This window comes from Coenobita brevimanus, chromosome 86 (genome assembly GCF_032717465.1).
Source record: "Coenobita brevimanus isolate Jiangsu-jjx chromosome 86, ASM3271746v2, whole genome shotgun sequence".
NCBI classification, from domain to species: Eukaryota; Metazoa; Arthropoda; class Malacostraca; order Decapoda; family Coenobitidae; genus Coenobita; species Coenobita brevimanus.
This window is the reverse complement of record NC_137039.1, coordinates 34,998,760-35,022,293: the sequence shown is the minus strand read 5'-3', so window position 1 is coordinate 35,022,293 and position 23,534 is coordinate 34,998,760. Positions and strand designations below refer to the sequence as shown.

Below are 23,534 nucleotides of genomic sequence, written 5' to 3'. Positions count from 1 at the left end.
ACTACACTCTAAGTTCTGTTCTTACCTGGTGCTATTTGTGCAGGGCTAGTGCTGTATCTAAGGGTGTTTCTGGTTGCTGTTGCTACATTTGCTAATAGTGGTACTTAATGCTACAAATAAGTTCGATACTACTAGAACACACTTCTTTGGGGGTACTGGACCTGAGATGATGCACCGGAAGTTGGTGAACCGAAAGACTGGACCGTAAGATTGTGTACCTTAAGATGGTGTACCTTAATACCGTACCGTAAGATTGTACCGTAAAATGATGTACCGTAAGTTTATGTAACGTAAGACTGTGTACCGTAAGATGGTGTACCGTACGCTGTATAGATGTTGCTCTCAGTTCGTGGTTGGTGCAAAAAGACAAAATTATGGACCAAGTTCAAACGAAAGACCCATATTTTAGTTGATTTTTGCATCTTCCTTACGATATTAGCCTAAGAAACCCATCTAATATTGAAGGGGTTAATGAGGGGTGTCTGATTTCTGTGGTTTGAAGTCACCCCTGAACAGAAAAGGGCTATCGTGTCGAGAGAGCAAGAAAAACTAAAATACGTCACCAGATTAAAGTGTGTGTGTGTGTATGTGTGTGTGTGTGATTGTGTGTGTGATTGTGTGTGTGTGTGTGTGTGTGTGTGTGTGTGTGTAGGCAAACAAACAGCCAAGCAAGCAACCACACAGGGAAGCACCTCATCACAGGGTAACCAGGCATCCAATTTACCGACTCACAGCGCCACAGACAATGTTGCTCACGCATTTGCTTCATGCTGTCTTGCTTGGGGGGCTTGTGTCACGCTTGTTTACTTGCTCTGGTACCCTCTTAACCCCCTCAGTACGAGACGTCTCTTTAATTATTTCCTGGCTACCAACAGCCCATCTCTGCTAAGCCTAAGTGAGACTTTTCGTAGAGATGGGATTGCAAAATATATAAATTAACTCGTTCATTATAATAACGTCTTCTGTTCCGCTTTCTGCTGTGTAATACTAAATTGTGTTCGCCTCTCTTGCCTTTATTTTTATCACTGGATTCCCAGATGCTTGAATGTGACCTTGTGGACGGAGACGCATATTTCATTCATCAGTGGGTGATTATATTTAGTTTTGTCCACCACGTCTCACTGAAGTATCTGTGACCAGCGGTGTGAAAAAGGCAGGGGAGGCGAACGGACTTCTGTATTTGACTGTACTTCAGCCTGGTTCTTCTCTTGTAGTTGTTGTACAACTTCAGTCTGTCTGATCGAGCAGACCTATCAACACAGGAGAGCAATTGACTTTGCAGGGCTATCCCGTGCAGTGAACCGATGTTCCTATTCGGCTGACTGCACATTGCCACAGCGAGGCGTGGGGATTACTGTGGAGGTTTGGTTCCTGGGTAGACAACGCATTTGCGTCTCCGCCCGGTTAACAGAGTTACCACAGTAGGCTCCAACGTCACCCCGTTAGCCCGTTAGTTGGCAATATGGTTACCACCCAGAGTTATAAATGGTTTCCTAAGTTACAGGAAACCATTTGGCATGTCACCCAGTGTAGAGTCAGCTGAAGTGTAAAGCCGAGTAATAAACAGCGACAGGAAGGATGGAAGAACTAGAAGGAGAGGAGGACAGACACAGAAAAAGAGTGATATGCATGAAGGAAGAAGGAGGCAGCACTACATCAAGTGAGTGGATGATGGGCGCTCCCACCTACCACCATCTCTTGTAGTGCTGGGGTTAAGTGTTGTTATGACACTTGTTTACATGACTGTCATTCGACCACTGTATCTCATTCTGAAGAAACTGTCACTGTATATGTTCGTACGTTACACAATATTCCACTGAAACCATGAATACAGAACCAAGATTATTTCAGTGGGAGTATTGAAGGAGACATTATTGTGTTTATTATTTTCTCCACCCCCCCCCCTCCCAAAAACGAACATTAATCTCGAGGTACACTGGCTGTCTTCCTACTTCGTGTAAATCCATACATTTTTCCGCTTTCATTTAATTAACCTTTGCTACGAACCAGGTTGTCTTCGGGCTGATCCTGTATTGTCTTCCAGTCCCTCACCGTAAACCATTCTATCGTGTACTCCATGTAACTTAAATTGAAATACAGTACTCCCTCCACCTCACCCCGCCCACCTCCGCCTTTATTCTTATCGTAGGATTGTGGGGTCGGGAAGGAGAGACTGAACTGGGAATTTTCTGGGAAGTTTCTCCTAAGTTAAGTCCCAGAAGAAATCAAGGAGCCGTGTTCCTGTTATCCTCCTCGCCTGACTTACATATCTATCTACGTCCTGATTATGTTTCCATGGAATGAAAAGCTCCATTTTATATTTTTCTTTATTTTTGTTTTTTCCTTTCTTGTAAGCTTTGTGGACTTCGTAGATGCTCGAATGAAAGGACGCGAGACTGATACCATCCTAAATTCTACTCCTGTTAGATGGAGAATAGTATGACTTGAGCCACGAAATTATGTTAACAGAGAGGAGGGGGTGATAATTCTGAACCTTCAGTGACGGTGTTATTAGTCTATATCTTTTAGTTCCGTCCGCCGTCTGTGTAGTAGGCTGTCAGTTGTGTGAAGCTTTTTTTTTCCTTTTCTTCTTGTAGTTTCGTTCGCTGTCAGTGTGTTAAGGGTCGTTCGTGGCTATCTTTCTTATCTAGTGCTACCAGGAAACGTTGTGTGCTGCCACGGGACCAGTGTGAACCGCTTTAAACGGGTCTAAAAGCCTCGCGAAAATGCGTCTGGTTTTAATATTGCAAGGGTGGAATGTGTGGTGTGGGATGGGCTGCTGAAGGAGTGGGGAGGAGTGAGTGGTGGTTGAGAGAGAGAGAGAGAGAGAGAGAGAGAGAGAGAGAGAGCTGGGAAGGCCTTGGAGATCATTCAGTACCAGTAGTTACCTGCGTGTGCATTTGTATCTTTCAGTCTGTACCTGTGTCCTTAATTCTGTCTGGCAATCTGTAGGTCAGTCTCAGTCTATCAGTTTTTATCTTTCCATTCATCTTCATAACTTTCTAAATCCAAGTATACCTGTCTCTCTGTCTGTTTGTGTGTCTGTCTGCCTGTCAATCTGCCAGCCTATCTGTTCATCTTTCTGTCTGTTTATCTGGAGGGTTTAGATGTAGCCTTACCAACCCCTTCATGAGCGGGAGAAGTCTATTCAGGTTTACGACAGACGATGTGTTGATATCATTCCCAAGTTGAGTAAAATGATTGGAGGTGGAGGGAATTAAAATGATCATGTCGTCATACTGAAGAGGTTAAGCTGCAACACACACACACACACACACACACACACACACACACACACACACACACACACACACACACACACACACACACTGAACGAAGTGTAGTGAAAGCATCTGAAGTGTTAAAAAAGCAGTGGAGGTTGAACGAAATAAAGTTGCTAGTTAAAATACTCAGAGGAAGGGCAAGGACGAAGCAAATTGGTATATAATGTTCGCTTTAAGTCTCTCTCTCTCTCTCTCTCTCTCTCTCTGATACGGTTATCTTCATCTTTTTCTCTGTCTGTCTCTGCCCCCTCCCCCCTTCTGTGTCATATTTCTCCCTTTATCTCTTTTATTGGCCACTCTCTTCCCCCATTTTTCTCTCTCTCTCTGGTGTGCACCGCGACTAATATATCAACTCTGAAGCTTAACGTAAGTAAAGAATTGAAACCCCATCCCCCATTGGCTAAGAGGCCTGTGACGTCATCGCCCCGCCCTCTGCAAAGCGTTGAAAAGACAGTCATTTAAATTATGTTGGGCCTTTTAAAAAGTAATTTCATGGTTTTTGGTGTGTGTGTGTGTGTGTGTGTGTGTGTGTGTGTGAACTTGATATTCCGTTCCTTGAGGCCCAGCAATCCTTCATCGCGCCACACAGTTTCTCATGTCACCACTTCGGCGTTAATACCTACCGTCCGGATTGAGGTCATGCTAGGTTTGTGTCAGTCAGGTCTAAGGTCATGGTACTAGATCAGGTGTTATGGCATGTCGGTGGGTCTTCTGTAGGATATTACGATATGCAAAAAAATATACTGTTCCGTGGCCTAGTCCTGAATCGAACAGCAGATCACTTCTTTAACCCCATTAGTCCAGTGACGCATTTTTCATTTAATTTCTGCTCTCAGACGATTTTATTCATCCGAGACTGCGTTGAAGAAGATATATAACTTTCATTTATATGTTCAGGACGGGAGATCTCGAAGCTGAATAGAATCGTCTGGAGGCAGCGAGAATAGACTACCTAAATACATCATTGGATTGAGGGTATAACCGATTTCACTGCCGCCTCTGTCTTCTGTATTGAATAACTTCGCCTTTCATCATTTTCACGGATTTTCGCTGACTTAACTCCAATATTCCTCTATCTAGGACTACACGCCATCAGGAGCTGTAAAAATAATCCCGGAAACGTAGGATCAGGGGAGAAAAATGGACGGCAATAAGAGGAATTAGGAGCATGATGAGGCGGAGGATTTTACGCGAGATGACCCAACTTCTCTTCTGTGACTTTCGCTTATTTTGCTCATTTGCTGGACTTCAATTGTAGTCTTATGTCTGCTACAGATTAATGCCGTCATATACTTCAAGCAGAATTCCATAACAAGACAGATAATATGAGAACAGTAGATGATAAACAAGGAAACGATGAGAATGATGAATAAAAAAAATATATATATGGAGGGAGATTCATGTTGGTGTGCAATTTCTCGTATATTATTATTATTTTTTTTTTCAGACTCAACTATTTCTCATCCCCCCTACGAATCAGTTCCATTGTGAATTTTAATTAGGCTCAAGGAAATGTAAGAATAGAAGAGAATGGCGTATTATAAAGGAAATAAATATTGAAAATGGTGAGACTGACATTTTTGGCGGGAGGATTGTGTTTCTCTCTCTCTCTCTCTCTCTCTCTCTCTCTCTCTCTCTCTGCTTTGGAACTTTAAACTATTTCAGCTTCCACCTACGAATGAGTGCCATCAGAATCTGTCCTCTGAAAAGTATGAACAGAAGAAAAGGACAGACGATAAAAGAAGAAATGAGGACAAGAGTGGAAGGGGATATCTGGGACTTGGTGTGTCATTTTCCTTCATTAATTTGCGTATTTCACCGCCTTCTAATTCTACTTCTGCCCTGTGTATATGCCATCATAAAAAGTTACTCTAATTGCAGAAAAAAATAGGGCTATAGAAAAGAATTATAGGTGATAAAATGGAGAGTACGAAGAATGATGAAGGAATAACGAGATATTCTTGATGGAGGTAGGCTTTTTTATTTCTTCTCAAAATTGGCATAATTTTGAACCTTAATTCTTATTCCGCCTACTAGCGCATACCATCGTGAATATTAAGCAGCTTGTCAGAAAGGCAGGATAGAGAGGGAACGACTAATGATAAAAGGAAAAGCAAGGTGAATAGTGAGGAATAATGGAGGGAAATTTTCGTATAGGTATCGTAATATTTCTCACGTATTTTGGATATTTCAGGAACTTTTAACATTTTTCCTTCAGCCAGCTAATAAATACTGTCATGAATTTCAGTCAGAATCCATGAAATGTAGAAACAGAGGATTCTGAACGCAGATAAAAGGGAAAAAAAGATTAACAGAAAAAAAAAAAAACTGGCTGGAGTCTCTGGTACGCGTGGTGGCAGTTTCCTCTCTTATTTTTACGTATTTCGAGAAATTATTATTTTTTCCTTCAGCCAAGTAATAAAGCCTCTCATGAACGACATTTTAAATCCAGGAAAAGCGGGAATAGAGATTGGTGGTAGATGATAAAAGAAAAAGAAAATGATAAAGAGAAAAATGTCTGAGTATCGGAGACAGGTGATCCTTTTATTTTTACGCTGATTTTTAACCTAATCCTCCTTCCGCCTACGAATATATGCTATTATAAAGATTAATTTGTATATCTGAAAAGTTGTAAGAAGAGAATGAAGCCAGCATAATCTTAAATAACCTTAGAAAACAGAATAGAAAAGGGAAATGGACTGATGCAAGGAGAAATTAGCACGTAATGTTCTAAGTCGCGTGTATTTATTGGATTTTATACATTTAACGGAACTGAGTCTAATTTTTCTCACACCTGCGAATAACGCTACCATTACCTGCATATAAAATCTCTGAAATATAAAGTGGAAAAGAACAGTGGATGAGGGAAGAGGAGAGAGTCGAGACTAATGCGAGAGAAAAAATGGAGGGAGAGTTTGAGATGCGTGATGCCTCTCTCTCTCTCTCTCTCTCTCTCTCTCTGTCTCTGTCTCTGCGAATTATATATTGGTTTTGTGTGACCTTCAAACAGCGATGGTTTGTATATCATCGTTAACACTTTTACGATGGCGTCATATTTATTTATTTATTTATTATTGCCCCCAGAGGATTTTTTTTCATTATCAGAATCTCGAAGAGGAAGGAAAAACAAGATATTGATGATGGGAAAATTTTAATGGCGGAAGAAAAAATAGCGGTATATAGAACTGACCTGCTAGCGTTAATCTTTTTTTTTTTTTTTTTTAAATTCCCGGGCATCAGTTAAATTCTCCTTATGCTAATGAATGAAGGCTATCGTGAGCTTATAATGAGACCCCCTGGAAAACAGGCATAGAGGAGAACAGCTGAGAATAAGAGGAAATGAAAATGATGGGATGAAGAAGGAAGGGAGATGTGGGTGAAATTTTCGATGTGTCTTTTCTATCTTTTTCACGTATTTATCGGGTCTGTGTCTGAGTTTTATTATTTTACTCTATTAATGCTATGGTCAGCTTTAATTAGAAACCAGGAATTGTGTATGTGTGTGTGTGTGTGTGTGAGAGAGAGAGAGAGAGAGAGAGAGAGAGAGAGAGAGAGGGTGATGGAAGGGAGAATTGTGGATTTTCAAAAGCGTGGCGCGTATATGATTTCCGTGTGCATTAGCGCTATTGTGGGTGAGGATTTACGCTTTTCTCTATTTTCTTTGTCGTTGCTTTGCGTGTGTGTGTGTGTGTGTGTGTGTGTGTGTGTGTGTGGGATGAAATTAGAAAATACGAATGTGAACCCTTTCTCTCTCTCTCTCTCTCTCTCTCTCTCTCTCTCAACATCAATAACCCAGATAAAAGGCTTTACAATGTTTGAAAGAGACCATACCAGGAAAAAATATAATCCCTTCATATGCACATTTTTTCACCCAATTTCCCTCTCAATATCTCCTTCTTTTCTTTTTTTTTTCTTTTTTTCTTTTTTTTTAATTCTCCCTCGTATGAATTTATTCCCCTTGCACAGTTTTTTTTCGATTTTTTTCATGTCTTTTTTAAATTTTTTCCTTCCTATTGTTTACCTCTGCAGTTTTCTTTCTTTCTTTCTTTCTTTTTTTTTTTTTTTACAATTTTCCTCCCTCGTACACATCACCCATGCACACTTTTTTTCTCATTTTCTTTTAGTGCAAAAATGTTCGTCCTTTGTTTACCTTACTGTACACACGCATGCACGCACGCGCGCGCGCGGACACCCCGCCCTCTCTCTCTCTCTCTCTCTCTCTCATTGGTGCATAGATATCGTGTACTGCCTCTGTTCGAAGGATATTAAATGCCAGTAAAGGTAGTGCAATAGGTTTAAGCTACGTCAAAGAATATTAGAGTTTACGTGAACAGTATTACCTGATCGTCCTCGAACAGTATTTTCCACATTAGTACGATCAGGTTTCTTTTGTTTTTGTCCTTTTTATTTGTATTTATTTAACGTACCACCGGACTGTTGTACATTGATTAAGCGTCTGTATATTAGGCATGAATAACATAGCTAGATAATATTCCAGCAGTGTTGACGCTTTCGGTACAGGTAGTCTGCTTTCACGATGCGGTTGTACTACGATTATGCTCTGTCAGGGGTCACATTAATCATACCTGTGCAATATTTATGCTCTAATTCAGTGGCGTACAGCTCATTGTATCTCAGTCTTGGCATTGTTTGGCTCTATTATTACAGTGAAGTTGCTTCGGGAATATTTAGTATTACCTGAATATGGACGACTGGATGGCGCAGAGTCATTGTACCAAGATAAATATATTTAGTGATGTCCCCTGACTCATATTTTCAGAACCTTCCCTTGCCACAGTAAGAATAATATAGGTGTGAACTCGTGTACATTGATACGTACCTTTATGCATCATCATCATCATCATCATCATCATGTGAGAGTCAGTATAGGACAAAGGCCTGTACCAACTTCCCCAACTCCGGCTATTAACTTGCTTCATCCCAGTCCGCCATAATTACAGACTTCATCCATCCATCCTTCCATCCATCTCTGCCCCGTCTGCTTCCTCCACCCACTCCATCTCGTACTCTGTCTTCACTCTGTCCTCTCTGCCATCACTTCATATTCTTCCTTGCACTCTGTTTTCACTCTGTTTTGTCTAACTCCTGTCTTTCTTCTGTATCTTGTTGATGACTTAAGCGGGTTAAGTTGCTGAAAATCACTGTGGTTAATTGCATGTTTGTCTAGTATAAAGCTGTGTGTGTGTGTGTGTGTGTGTGTGTGTGTGTGTGTGTGTGTGTGTGTTACCTCTACTACTGCTGTATTAGATCTCTCATGTAGAAAAAAATACATTAACCAAAATTCCTACTGCGCCGTGTACCGTACCTTGAGGCACAGGTGTGGATGGTGGCGGAGGGTGTGATTAATGGCTGCAGGTGAACTATTAATGAGCGATGGCCCTCGCTAATTACTCAGGCTAATTATTCCAACCCCTCGAAGTTAATGACGAGGGTTTGTTCTCACCCCAAGTTACTAAGTTTTCTTAAATTTTGTGTAGATTTCCCCTTAGTTTTTCTTTTTTCTTTTCTTTTTTTGTGATGGGTTAGAGAAAACTTATTAGCTTATTTGGTTTTTGTTATAAATTTTGCAGCTTTTTTTTTTGTGTTTCTGATTTGTTATGTTTTTCGGTCTGGTTGAGAGAGAGTGGAGGGGGTAGAGAACGCTACTTTTTTTTTTTCTTTTCATCCCAGCTGAGGGAAATTTCGTAGCTATTTTATTTCAATCTTATTTTTGATGGTCTACAATAATTTTTACGGTTTTTGTTTTTATTCCCCCTAGGGAGAAAAAGCTTAGGTACATAGGTAGGTTTTGGTTGGAAATTATTGAAGCTTATTTTTTCTAAGCGTTCTTCATCCTGTTGTAGAGACTTTTTTTTATTTTGCTTTTTATGTTTTTCTCTATTTTCATCTGGGTTTAAGGAAGTCGTGTAGCTACGTTTATTTATTTACATTTTTCTTTTTGTCGTGTCAAGATTTATATCTGCCATTTTTCGTCCTTTTTATTTTTCTTTAATTTTCATCTTGGTTTAAGAAGGTTGTGTTGGTGTCTTTTTTTTTTTTTTCATTTTGGTCGATGCAAGATTTATACCTGTCATTTTTTTTTTTCGTGTATTTTTCTTTAATTTTCTTCTTGGTTTAAAGGAGTTGTGTAGCTGTCTTCTTCTTGTTGTTGTTTTGACGCAAGATTTGGTTTGAGTGTAATGTGGATGAAAATGGTTAATCTCATCCCAAATTCGCAGAACAGTGCAGTGTATTTCATTTTGCTCCTCTGTTTTGCCGGGTTCTGTCTAGATTTTCGGATTGTCTGTTTTCATTGTGTCTTTGTGTCTTGTTTTTATCGCATCTTTTGTTGTCATTTCTTTCCTTCCCTTTCATCCTTTTTCTTTCCTTTTCTTTCCTTTCCGTCCCTTCCCTTCCGTTCTCTTTCCTTTCACCCCTGTCCTCTGTTTTTCTCAGCTCTCCTTCCCTTTCTCTCCTTTCCATCTGTTCCCTTCCCATCCCTTCCCTTCCCTTCCCATCCCATCCCATCCCATCCCTTCCCTTCCCATCTCTTCCCTTCCCTTCCCTTCCCTTCCCTTCCCTTCCCTTCCCTTCCCATCCCATCCCATCCCATCTCATCCCTTCCCTTCCCTTCCCTTCCCATCCCATCCCATCCCATCCCTTCCCTTCCCTTCCCTTCCCTTTCTCCAAGCACCGAGAAAAAAAAGATACATTAGCACACCTGTTAATGCGTTTCGAGCAGAGGTTCGTTTCAGTTTCACCTGCTTCACGTCTTTTATGTGGCAGAAAACTGAGCCTCACTCCTGCGTCACGTTTCACTGCTTTTGTGCTTTTCCAGGAACGGCGAGCGCGGAATACGAGTAGATGAGGAGGATCATTGTTGAGTGGTACAGATGAGAAAGGGGCAACCTGATGTTTTTTTTGTCTTGCGTAATTTAACGTAACTTGATTTAGCCTGTTCCAGTCTAATTTAATGTAATTGGATTTCTAATATAACCAAATATTACTAAATCCTAGACTTCCCGGCCCGGCCCTTCCCTTCCCTTCCCTTCCCTTCCCTTCCCTTCCCTTGCCTTATGTACCTTACCTTACCTTACAAATTATCTCACTTCGATCACTTAACCATACCAAACTCTAGCTTAACTTAGCAGACCCAAACCTAACGATGTTAGATTAGCTGATATTATATATAAATATGTTATTGGGAATAGGGATATGATGATGATGATGGTGGTGGTGGTGGTGGTGGGGGTGGTGGGGTGATGAAAGGCAAAAGATATAAAAAGTGGAAAAGAAAAAGACAAGAAGCTGAGATAATGGAAGGATTAAGGAAGAGGAAGAGGAGGGAGAAAGAATGTGGAGCAGGAGGAAGAAAAAAAGGAAGAGGAAGAGGGCGGCGAAAGAAGAGGAGGAAGAAAAAGAGTAAGAGGATGAGGAGGGAAAAAGAATGAAGAGGAGGAGGAGGAGAAAAAATAAAGGAAGACGAGAAGCAAAAAAGTGGAAGAGGTGGAGTTCAGAAGAGGAAGTGGAAGAGGAAGACACGCTTTGCTGTCATTAACCTTGCGTGGGCCACTCAGGGAAAAAGACCGGCTTGCTAGGAGAGGGAGAGAGAGAGAATTTTCATCCCCTTATATGTTAAAAAAACGTACATAAACACAAGCTCATAGAGAGAGAGAGGGAGAGAGAGAGAGAGAGAGCAATATCCTTCCCCAGTCCGAACAGATGTTTGAACATTCTCTCTCTCTCTCTCTCTCTCTCTCTCTCTCTCTCTCTCTCTCTCTCACACACACACACACACACACACACACACACACACACACACACACACACACACACACACACACACACACACACACACACACACACACGTCGCCTTCATTTACATCGTTACTGTCAATTCTCTAATATACTATCAATCAGTTGGATACTCTGGCGGATAATCATCGGGGATTTGGATTAATGATTTAGCGGGATAGTTGGTAGTATAATTGTGTGTGTGTGTGTGTGTGTGTGTGTGTGTGTGTGTGTATGTGTGTGAAATTGGAATATGTTGATGATATGGATGAGGATAATGATATTGATGTTGAAGGTGATGTTAATGATAGTTATAAATGTTGATGACATCTAAATAATAATAATAATAATAATAACAATAATAATAATAATAATAATAATAATTGCTCTACCTTCCCCCCTCATGCTCCCATGACTCACCGTCAGCTGAATAAAATCGTCTTATTAACCCAAATAAAACAGTAGAATAACTGAGTCAAATAGAGGGTTCAGACAGGAGTATAACTCACCTGAATAAAATCTAACGTTTCCTGGAATTAAATGCTAAAAATGCTAGAGTTATCCCGCCCATGAGAAGGTTAATACTGCCTGATAAATATACATATGTCGTTTGTGTGTATTCATGTGCGTATAATGACTGCCAACCAATATTGCCTTTGATCATATACACAGGAGATGGATATATGATGAGCATCACGTATGTATGTATGTATGTATGTATGTATATTTTTATTTGTCGATCAGTTTTTGTGTATTTTCGTTTATTTGTATATTTGTATTTACTTTCATATTTGTATTTATTATTAGAGAGATCGCCATAGTGAAGGGATCAGTACGGCCAGCTCCACCGAACCCTCTCAACACTAAGTTTTATTCTTTCTATTTTGCTGCCTCCAGACGATTTTATTCAGCGCCGTAGTGAATGGGTTGACTTGAGCTTCTTGTACGAGTGTGCCCAGCTTCTCGCCCCTCCCCAGCTGAATGAAATCGTCTGGCGGTGGCGAGAATTAATAGGCGTTGAACTGGAGAAAGTGTAGTATAAGGGAAAATGCACTAATGCCCTTCATCCCTTCACTCCGAGGCCTAAAAATCGTCTTGTGGCAACGAAGGAGAGAGAGGGAGAGAGATAGAGAGAGAGAGAGGGGGGGGGGATAGTGAATAGGTAAAATTTATTGCAAGTGGTCTCCCCATAAGCTGAATAAAATCACACACACACACACACACACACACACACACACACACACACACACACACACACACACACACACACACACACACACACACACACAATCATCGTACAAAGAGATTAATTGTAAAGAATGTGCCTTTTTTTTTTCAGACATTAATTTATTCCTGGTGATGCAGTTGTTAAATTTACTCATCTTGTTTATGCAGTGTTATTAAGCTTATTTGGTTGTAACTTTTTTTTCTTTTTTTCTCGTGTTTCTAATTCCTCTTTACGGCTCATTGTCTGGCTTTTAATGTCCTCGTTTACCGCCTCACTTGCTTACTTTCTCTACCTTTAATCTCTCTCTCTCTCTCTCTCTCTCTCTCTCTCTCTCCCCCCCTTTCCCCTTCCTCTCCCTGCCGTCCCCCTCCCACCTGCTCATGACAACCCCTGGAAATGGACATGGCGATTTTTGGACACCCCCAGCCTGCATGTCAAGGGTGAGCGATTTTTGCAGGACAGTTTAGCGGCTTGGATTAACGGGCAGGGCAGGGCAGGGCAGGGCAAGGGCGGTCAGGATAGGGTAGGATGGGACAAGGCAGGGTATGGTAAGGACAGGGTAGAACAGCCTAGGTAAGGGCAAGGTAGGAAAGGCAGGGCAAGGCAGGACAGGGCACGTCAGGGCGGGGCGGGAGAGTTCGGTGAAGAGAGAGAGAGAGAGAGAGAGAGGCTGCGTTTAATAGCCCCTTGATGATTGGTTGAAATTGTGTCGTGTTGCTTTTACGAGTGGAAGGAAAAGAGAGAGAGACAGAGAGAGGCTGGGACATTAAGCGTGTCTGCCGCACACATGAAGGACTGGGTGTAATCCATTGTTAATGAGTGTTTACATGTGTGTGTATGTGTGTATGTACTGTATATGTGCATGCGTGTGTGTGTGAATGTTAACGTTCATGTGTGTATGTGAGTGCGCGAGCGTTCATGTGTGGGGGGATGCGTGTTTGTGTGTGCTTGTACGTGTGTGCTTGCGTGCGTATTTGTGTGTTTGTGTGTTCCCGTATGTATGCCTTCGTGTGTGTGTGTGTGTGTGTGTGTGTGTGTGTGTGTGTGTGTGTGTGTGTGTGTGCAAGATGGTGGTCAAGTGATTGAGGACTGAACTGCTGATCACAAGGTCGCGAGATCAATTCCCGGCTAGGACAGGAAACAGTTTGAGAATCTGAATTTCTTTAAAGCAATCTCAATGGGTATTTCACAAGACCTTTAGACATACCATAAAATAACCCCCACTAATACCATCACACCAGGCCTAAATGAGACAGCCCTGGTATGATTCAGTGTAGATGGTATACTGGCGCCCGTGTGGTGGCATGTGAAGGAGGAGGGGGTGGAGGCGGAGGGGAGAGGAAGAGAGAGGGGGTGGGTGAAGTGAAATATGGTGAGACTACCCTGAGAGTTTTTGGCTTTAATGTGTCAAGGTGGGGACTTATATTTCTCTCTCTCTCTCTCTCTCTCTCTCTCTCTCTCTCTCTCTCTCTCTCCATAAGGTGCATGGAAGGGAGAACAAGGGAATAGTAAAGAAATAGAGAAGGGTGTGTGTGTATAATGGGATGAGGGATGGAGAAAATGGTGGGGAGGAGGGGGAGAAAGAGAGAAAAGAAAGAGAGGGGGTAAAATGAACAGGAGTAATGGGGTGTGGTGGTAATTAGGTGTAAAATATCCTATCTCCATAAATACGATGACTTTTATGTATTACTCTTACTGTGCAGTAGATCGTTTGATACAAGATTTAGTTTAGGTGTCTGTTGTTAATAATCGATACCAGTGTTTTTATATGAGTGACGTACGTAAGAGTCTTATTTCGTTAACATTGCCGGTCAGTAGCTTATTGCACTTTATCAAATTTTTCAAGTTACCAGGTGTCGCAAGACGGAATTTAGATTTGTATATTATGATCACTGTGTATGTAACGGAACCAGGTATTACCTGTGCCTAGAAGCCAGTTTCCATAACAGAACACTAGCCCGAAATTTAGACACATTTTATTAAGACAAAATTTAGACCTTGTATCAAAACATATATATATATATCGGATGTGAGGTCCTGGTATTGTTAGCTGAGACAGGTGCCTTCAGAATCTTACCGAAGTTTATCGTCAAATCCGCTCTCGAAAGAATAAGTTAAGTTCTCGATGGTATAAGTCAAGAGTTTATATGCTTTATCCTCGGTGCACCTGGCAAAACTAATAATTGCATAGCAGGTGTTAATAACTGCAGGAAAAAAAAAATTAACATATCACTTCAACAAAACGTGTCCATTAGGTGGTTACCGAAATTTTTTTCATTAGTTCGTTGTAACAGGACTGAGTTTTTAGTGAGCGATGTATGCTGGATCCACTGTGTTCCTGTCAGTATTAATTTCTGCCTTTAAAATCCCAGTACGACACGAGAGAGTTTATGTCACTGTTCCAGTTTAGTGAGGGGACTTTTAGGGTAGAGTTATGTTGCTGTAGCTGTTTTATATCTATAACGAAACGAGACACAATATCAGGTAGTGTGTAAGACTTTTTATTTCTTTTTTCTTTTTTACCTGACAAAGACTCTCCCAACACGTTTCAGCTCAGTGGTTGGCCAAGTGTGGTCAGATTGGATGACTCAGCTGACATATAACCAAGGAAACTCACTCCTACCTTATAATTACGCTTTTCGAATTTCATAGTTAAGTTGTAGGTGTGGCTCAGTTCTCGTAGGTAGACTCAAGACATCATCATCATCAGAAAGTTGCCTCTCAGGAGTTTATGCCTACCAAAGTTTAGCCAGTTTCCTTTCACTATATGTTAATTGGGGACTGATAACTACTTTGTGCCGAACTGAATGACTGAGAACTACCGTGTACCTAACTAGTTAACTATTGTATATAAAGTAACATTAAATTAGTAGTGCACGTCAGAAGCTTCAGCCAAGTCTTCATGAAAGTCCCGTCATATTAAGACTGATTCAAAGCCTTATAACTAGTGTATACATAGCAATAGAAAATACAGTTAAAGTACACTCCTGAGCCATTAGTTTCTGCTCACTTTACCCCTGACTGGAGGGAAGTTATAGCCAAGTTTCACACCAGATGATGACATCTTGTTATTTTGAAACTTTTCGAGACTGCACAGGTAATACTGTAGGGTCATCAGATACTTTTTTTTATTTTTATTTTTTTAGTCGTATCAAATCGCTGGTCAGTTGGTCCTTAATGTGAAATTCTGTCTTGACGTTGTAGACTGAGAAGTTTTATCTCACGAGTGTACCATTCACTGCAGTAAATCATCAGACAGTGAAAGTTGTGTGACAGGCATATAAGTGAAAGTTTGGGGTTGTGTCTTATAAATACTGTGTACCTGCCAACACTAAATGCTACAAACACTACGTATAAAGTTCATATTATAGCAGTAAACCACAACAGAATGTCCATCAGAAGCTTACCATCATAGTTTTTTTTTTTCTTCTTCGTTTAATGAAAACATGGATTAGTGTTCATCCTCTTCAGTCCGATGACGTACTTATTTTATTCTCGTTATATCCTGATTATTTTATTTAGTGTAGCATAAACTTTTTGAACCGTAGGTCTTGGAGTCAGTTATTGATTTTTTTTTTGTGTGTGTGTGTGTCTGTAAAAAGTCCTTCATAATTTCATCAGAATTGTTTGTTGGTAGTGTGTGGGTAAACTGTAAAGAATAATATGTCATCGTACTTAAGAGGCTAACAGCTGTGTACCTAGCAGAACAAAGTCACAGTAGTAGTTAGAACAGAAGTATTCAGAAGCTTATGCAAGATTCTGACAAGCTATTTTAGGAAAAGTGTATTAATGATTTATAGTTTCAGTTTACCTAGCAAAAGCATGAATTTACAAGCAATCAGAAAAGTAACAATGTAGAAGCATACCTCAATGATGGCGCCCATTTGGAGGAGAACACTGCCCACCCAGATGGCCAGGATGAAGAACAGTGTAGGACGAGGCCTGAAGAACCTGGCACCTCTGGAACGGCCTAAATCCACACAGCGTTGCACTGTCAGAAGCCCAAGGGTGGTCCACTCTGCCAGGGCATTGACGTAGCGAAAGAGTGCGGCGCCGGTGCAGAACTCCGTACTTGGGCACTCTAATGGCGAAGCGAGGGCGTAGCTGTATGTGTACGCCGTCAGAGGGAGGTTAACCACACAGTATAGAAAGTCGCAGATACTGAGGTGGAGTAGTAACAGAGTATCGCCTTCGAGAGCAACGACAGGGCGACCCACCGGGGGCCGAGTCGGGTGCGGGTAGTGATGGTGGTAGCGGCGGCGTTTCCACACCCGCCCCAGGTACAGCTGGTGGGCGATGGTGGAAATGGTGATCAGATTGCCAACACCACCCACACAGGAGACAGTCAGTGCCCACCCCTGCGCTGCGGCGATCCAGGCGACAGGGACCTCGTCAGCAGTGATGTTGTGGCAGTCGTGCATGTTGGTGGTGGCTGCTGTCCGTACGAGTTCTACATTTTCTTAAGACGCCAGAAAAGCAAACATTATCTTCTAATATATATTTACACTTAATAGGGTCACTTTCAATGAGTATCAGTGCTTGGTTTTCACATTTTCCACTGCACTACAGCCAACAAGAGGTAAATAGATACTAGTGTCATTTTAATCATCACTTTTGGAGACCCACTTATGAAATGTAATTAATATTTTCCTGGTTTACTAATAGGTTATGTTTTCAGTTTTTCTTCAGCAGTTCAACCAACAGTAAAGCAAACATTTATGCTAATTATGGTCTTAGTATTTAGGGAATTAGTTTACAAAAGTTTAAGTATATTTTTTAAGTTGGATTAATATTGATGCTATATTTTCACATTAGTGCCAAATCTGTCTTCCCTGGTAAGGAGTTCACTTCAAATAAACATTTCTTACACTTCAAGTACCTATCAGTCTTCGTCTTACACTTCAAATACATATCATTCTTTGGTTTTCACATATTTCCATGCACTTCAGTTAACGGAGAAGGAAACCCATGTACCGAGTATGTCTTTCACTATTACGGGAAGCACTTAAAGCGGTCATTTCTTGTTTTTCATATTTTACACTACACTTCAGCCGACAGTCTATCAAGTAACAGCGTCGAGTATATATGTATCTTTAGTATTAAGGGATGCAGTTTGTGGAAATTATAGCATATTTTTATACTGAATAACTCTTAGTATTTGGTTTTCATAATTTCCACCGCACTTCAGTGGACGACGGAAAAGCATATATTAGGGCCATTGTATTGTTATTACTTGTAGCGGATCTTCTGGTGACTTTATGCATGATTTATTTATTATTATTATTATTTTTTAAAGTATTAGTTCTTTTTCACATTTGCAGATCCTCCTAGAAACGATATATATTTTTTCTGAATATCTTCTTGGTTTTCACACATTTTAATCCACGTCAGTGAACAGGGAATCGAATATTAGAGATGAGTCCATTACTACTGGAAATACATTCAAGAAACATATTTTACTCAAATTTTCCTTTCACATTTCATTATATTAGCCAGGCAGGATTATTAGGCAGATCATTATCTTTTTAAGGATAAATTATAGCACTGTAATTTTTATGTACCTTTTTAAATCATACGTTGTTATCTATACATTTTTATCATGTTTTGCTATTTGCACATTTTTTTCAACATACATCCTGAACTGATCAAATTTCCGGGATGTATTTTCACTGATTTAATAGTTTTACACGTTTTCTTCAACACAACAATCACCGCTACTCAAAATGTCACAGATTTTAATTCCAATTTTCTTGTTTTTTTTTTTCAGGTTATTCAAAAAAGTCGCCAGAACTCCATGTGAAAAAGGTAACGGGTATCTCTTTTTTTTTTTTTTTTTTTTTTTTTTTTTACGTCAGTACTGGGGGGGCATCGTCACTTGTTTTGATACACATTTTATCACTCGATCTTTGGTTTTTCTTCGTCTTCGTCAGGCATCATAAAAGCTGACTGAGCGTCATTTCATTCGTCACCTAAGTCGTACATCTTTAAGTTAATTTTATCCCTCTTTGTTTCTTAAGTTGCAGTCACTCATTTTAAATCAGACTTTCTCATATTTTACCTTTCTCGTCCGTCATTTATGGATACCTTTTTATTTTCAATCACCTTGAAGCGAGATCTTTTCATATTCTTGTATATTATGCATTTTGTTAATATATATCCACTGACTTTCACATATTATTCAGAGAGTTTTTATTACTTCTCGTATTTTTTTTTATTGCACAGACTTTCATTCGTGAACAGGACCATATTTTTTCTTATTTATCCATTTATTTTTGTAAGTACTGATTAACACATTCATTCTGTAAAATTAATGTTCATTCTTTTATCTTTTTGTCACCGCTGTGTTTATTTTTCATTTCACTTTGGGTTATTGCATTCCACTCTTACCGTAGTTGTATATTCCTCTGGCGGTTTCGGTCACCTGCCTCTCTCGCCACCGCCCTTAATTGCACATAAAGGTTTGGCCGAATGCGTCCCGGCCAGACTCTCCCACTGTTGGTCTACCTTACACCCAGTTCGTCTCACCTTCCAACTCGGTGTCTGCCATTTGTTTTCTGTTTTAGTTTGTGTTTTTTTTAAGTCATTTTCTATTTTCTGTGACAGCAAATATTTAAGGTGTATTTTATGTTTTTTTCTGATATTTTTTTTCGTTGATTAGGTGTTTGTTTTCATTTTTTTCACTGACAAGATGTATATAGTGTTTTTTCTGGCTTATTTATTTGCTGATAAGATGTTTTTCTTTTTTTTTCTTTTAGTTTTTATCTCTGGCAAGTTGAGTATAATATTTTTCTCACTCCTTAGGCCTGCTTTTCTTAGTCCTGCTTAAAAGGGAGGAAGGGATTAAGCAAGAATTAAGTGAGAGAGAGATTGGATACCCGTGTTCATACTGGTCCAAGGCTTGCTGGCAGTGTGAATACATGAATGTGCATTGTTGAATTGATACTGTGTGTGTGTGTGTGTGTGTGTGTGTGTGTGTGTGTGTGTGTTTAAGTCGCCTACTTGTCACTCTTCCTGTCTCCTGTACAGTGGAAAATGACTGGCATATTCTCTCTCTCTCTCTCTCTCTCTCTCTCTCTCTCTCTCTCTCTCTCTCTCTCTCAAATACACATAAACAACAATACATCCACACACGCGTCTCCCCCAGCCATGCAATCACAGCCGGTTGAGTCAACGGTAACAGGCGGATTCAGGCCAGGTAACAAATCCCTTTTAGTTTAGTTGGTGTATGGAACTGGGGGCAGCGGGGGGGGGGGGATTTGCAAAGGGAGGCAGCGGGGGGAGGGGGAGGGATTTGTAAAGGGATGAACTGACCCGACACAGGCACTCACTTGATGCATTTTAGTTGAATTTAGAATGGTTTTGTTTCGTTGGGATTAGCTGGGTTTCATTTGATTTAGATGAGATTAGATTGATCCGACCCCACCTTTCCCCGGGTATGTTTTGCTGGGGTGGGATGGGTTCAGGTTAGTTTAGAGAAAATTAAGTTAGGTTTGTTAGAGTTAGGTTAGATCATGTTGAGCTGAGTTGTGGAGTATTGAGTTGGTTTACGCTCAGGTGAATGAAATTTGACTAAGTTGGCCTTAAGTTGATTAGGTTAGGTTCGGTTCACTTAAGTTGTGTTGCGTCGAGTTGGGTTAGGAATTGCTAGATTGGATTAGATTATTAGATCACGTTAGATTGGATTAAGAATTTACCACAATGGTCAGTTTTCAGTCAAGGGTGGACAGATAATGGATGGAACTGAATAATTCGCCATCACACACAGGCAGTTTAACATTCACTTTTACAGGCAGTTTAATATTCACTTTTAGCCTGGGTCATAAAGACATAAATGGCCCTCCCCTGCGGCGGAGAGTGGCAGCTGGTGCATTTATGACGACGCCTTAGTTGAAGCGGTACGTGGTCAGGAAATCGCTGGGGTAGGCTGAGCTGTACCCTGTTTACTCTAACTTGGTCTAAAATTGCCATCTCTCCGTCTTGATTTGGTAATGATAGATGATACAGTACTAGTCACGAAGAAGTGCTGTGGTATGAATGGAGAGCCGTAGCATTTTTTTTTCTCTGGCACTTAGCTACGTGAAATAAGCTACACAAGGACGAAAGTCTGGATCAAATTAAGGTGAAACCACTATAGTTAACGGCAAGCAGCTTAACCCTTTCAGCCGGAGGACGTAGATGAGCCAATGAAGACTGCTACTCCATTCATAAGTCACATCTTCCATAGTCCTTCCCTGTTTACTATCTCATAATTTTTCCAATCCATAAATACTATTAATATATTGATGTTCACGCAGCCTGTCGTCTCCACTATATGCCTTACTGTAAGTAATTGATCCGCCCTTCCTCCCCCATCCCTAAAATTGATCCACACTTCCTCCCTCATCCCTAAAACCACCCATTCTATCACTCATCACACACATTAACAACTGTCCTAACCTCCCTCTCAATGGCCTATCATGTGCATTTGGGGACGAAAATATCACGCTGGGTTTTGATCGAACAGTTGTGAAATTCGTCCATAGTATTCTGGAAAGTTTGTTGAACACCGCAGATCGCGTCATTAGGTTACAGATGTTATCGTTCAGTTTATTTTTTTAGTTTACCGTAATGGAGTGAATTGATGTTTATGTCAACAGTTGTGCCGTACATTCACTACGCCCACGAAGCATGACTCCCTCCCTCTCTCTCTCTCTCTCTCTTTCCCCACTATCAGTGAAATAGCGGCAGGCAGAGATCGAGGGAGCTTATTGGAAGGCTTAAGTGTCACTACTCATGGACGACCTAATTAAGTTTGGCTAGTTTAGGATCGTCCCATGAGAGAGAGAGAGAGAAGGAGAGAGAGAGCGAATCCTGCCTTTTAGCGCTGTATTGTTAATCGACTTCGCATTACTGGGCATAATCCTCTTTACACGAGCAGTATCCATTTATGCTGAGAGTTTTGTCTATTAGATGTGTGTGTGTGTGTGTGTGTGTGCGTGCGTGTGTGTGTGTGTGTGTGTGTGTGTGTGAGAGAGAGAGAGAGAGAGAGAGACCGGATGGGATGCAGTAAGCCATATATAAACAGCAGAGAGGGAAGGTTTTTGAGAGCCAAACACGAGACCTTTCACCAGGGTCTCTTTATCTCGGCCTCTTCGCACCTGAGGCTAAAATTGGGACCTGGATAGACAAATGCGTGGTTGTTGCGTGTCATGGTCAGGTGCTATCCTTGTCAGTTACATCGGAGCGACCACGGGACATTTCGGGCTGGGTCTCATTTTTCTTCGTTACCTAGAACTGTAAATAGGGACCTTAGGGGTAAAGCGACGGTTCTAGGGCAGTGCTTGGGTGATTTCCTTGGTGGCGTAGTGGATAGCACACTTGGCACAGAACTGGGAGATCCTGAGTTCGATTCTCCTGTCTACCACCACCTTTGGACCGTTCGTAACATATCTTTCTCAGCGATTTAGTCTTTACTATTCTCCTCATCATTCACGTGTATGTTAGTGATCCAGTGTATATCCAGACTGAAAGTATATTAATGCCATACAAGGAAAAGCAAGATATGTAAAATCAGTCACACACACACACACACACACACACACACACACACACACACACACACACACACACACACACATCCGGCCTCAGGGTACACAGGGGAACAGAGCACAAACGTCTGGTCGGGAAGAGAATTGAACTTTTCCTATCCGAATTGCCATCTGACCGCGTTATCTGCTGCACCTCCACCACCGCCGCCCTCTCGAGACCGGCTGACCGTGTAATCGCAGGCTCGGGCGATTACGTAACACCTCATCCTGAGCGATTTATTTTCTTCACTGCACCTCGGGAACTGAATTACTTCGTCTTATCCGAATTGCCATCTGGGAGTGTTATCTATTGCGCCACCGCCACCTTCTGGAGCTTAATTGACAAAAACCGGTGCTAGCGTTGGTTTTAGGGATTACGTAACAAATTTCCCCCAGCGACTTAATTGCTAACCTTACCGTTTTCAATCTTGCTACCCACAGACGATTACACCCAGCTAAGAATTTCGAATGGTTGAGTAGCTATAGCCTTAATTATTTTCTACTAGGGGGTCTTCTAAGCTGAGGGAAATCGTCTGGTAGTGGCAAAAATCAACTATAAAACGCGTCATAGGGTTGAAGAGGCTAATAACTCGTAGTACAGAGGCTTTTGAGTTTGTGTGTGTGTGTATGAAAGAGAGAGAGAAGTATTGGGCAGTAAACTTGGTTGGAATAAAAGAAACAAATAGAGTGTGGGAGAAAGCGAGAGAAGACAGGGAATATTTTTCAGGAAACGTTGTTGGCACGAGAGAGAGAGAGAGAGAGAGAGAGAGAGAGAGAGAGGTAAGCCAGGAGAAGAGACAGAACCAGTAGGGAGCTGGCCTTTCCAGTCAATATTGTGGACTCCAGCAAGGATGAGGTTGTGGTGTGGTTGTGGTAAATTGTGGTACTGGTGTGGATGTGGTAGGTTGTGGTGGTGGTGTGGATGTGGTAAGTTGTGGTAATGGTGTGGTTGTGGTAGGTTGTAGTAGTGGGGTGGTTGTGGTAGGTTGTAGTACTGGAGTGGGTTGTAGTAGTGGAGTGGGTGTGGTAGGTTGTCGTAATGGTGCGGTTGTTGTTGGCCGTGATGGGAGTGTGGTGGAGGTGATGTGATATATATAGTGCAGCAGGGAGTGGTATGATGCTAGAGTTAGTTTGGAGTGAGACCGTGGTGTGGTGGTGGAGGTTGTGGTGGTGATGTGGTATATAGTGCGGTGTGGAAGAGTTTGATGTTAGTGTGGAGTGGCAGTGTAGTGTGAGGTGGGGTGGGGGTTGTGGAGAGTGGTGTATTGTTGGGGTGGGGTGGTGGTGGTGGTGGTGGTCTGGTGGAGGAGGAGGAGGCGAGAACAAGGAGGGAAGAAGTGGAGGGGTACTTTATGGAGGGTGGTATGAAGTGGTAGATAAGAGCGGTAATGACATGAGAGAGAGAGAGAGATTTACGTCCATCCTTGACAGTGTGTGGGTTTAATGCGTTTTTTCTTTTTATACATCCGGAAATGGGCCCCGTAACTGCCGTCTCGCTAATGCTTGGTGACGGTGCTAAACATTAACCAATTTAAGGGAAACTATAACCAGACGACCTCAAATAAACTATAGCCAGGGAGCTCATGCACAGTTACAGTTCACTCTATTACAACTCTGGGCTAACGTAACTCTATTATCCCAGCCAGCTTCCAATTTCCTCCT

At 41.3% G+C, this 23,534-nt stretch overlaps 1 protein-coding gene across 1 annotated transcript in view; it reads right to left on the bottom strand.

The window, feature by feature from the left end:
- The window catches only part of LOC145410666 (protein trapped in endoderm-1-like), a 30,198-nt gene extending 13,297 nt beyond the window's left edge, over positions 1–16,901 (bottom strand). Inside the window, exon 1 of the mRNA XM_080280780.1 lies at positions 16,173–16,901. Coding sequence (XP_080136906.1) covers positions 16,173–16,727 — 555 coding nt within the window. The 5' untranslated portion in view covers positions 16,728–16,901. The remainder of the gene's footprint in view (positions 1–16,172) is intronic.
- Between the last annotated feature and the right edge of the window lie 6,633 nt (positions 16,902–23,534).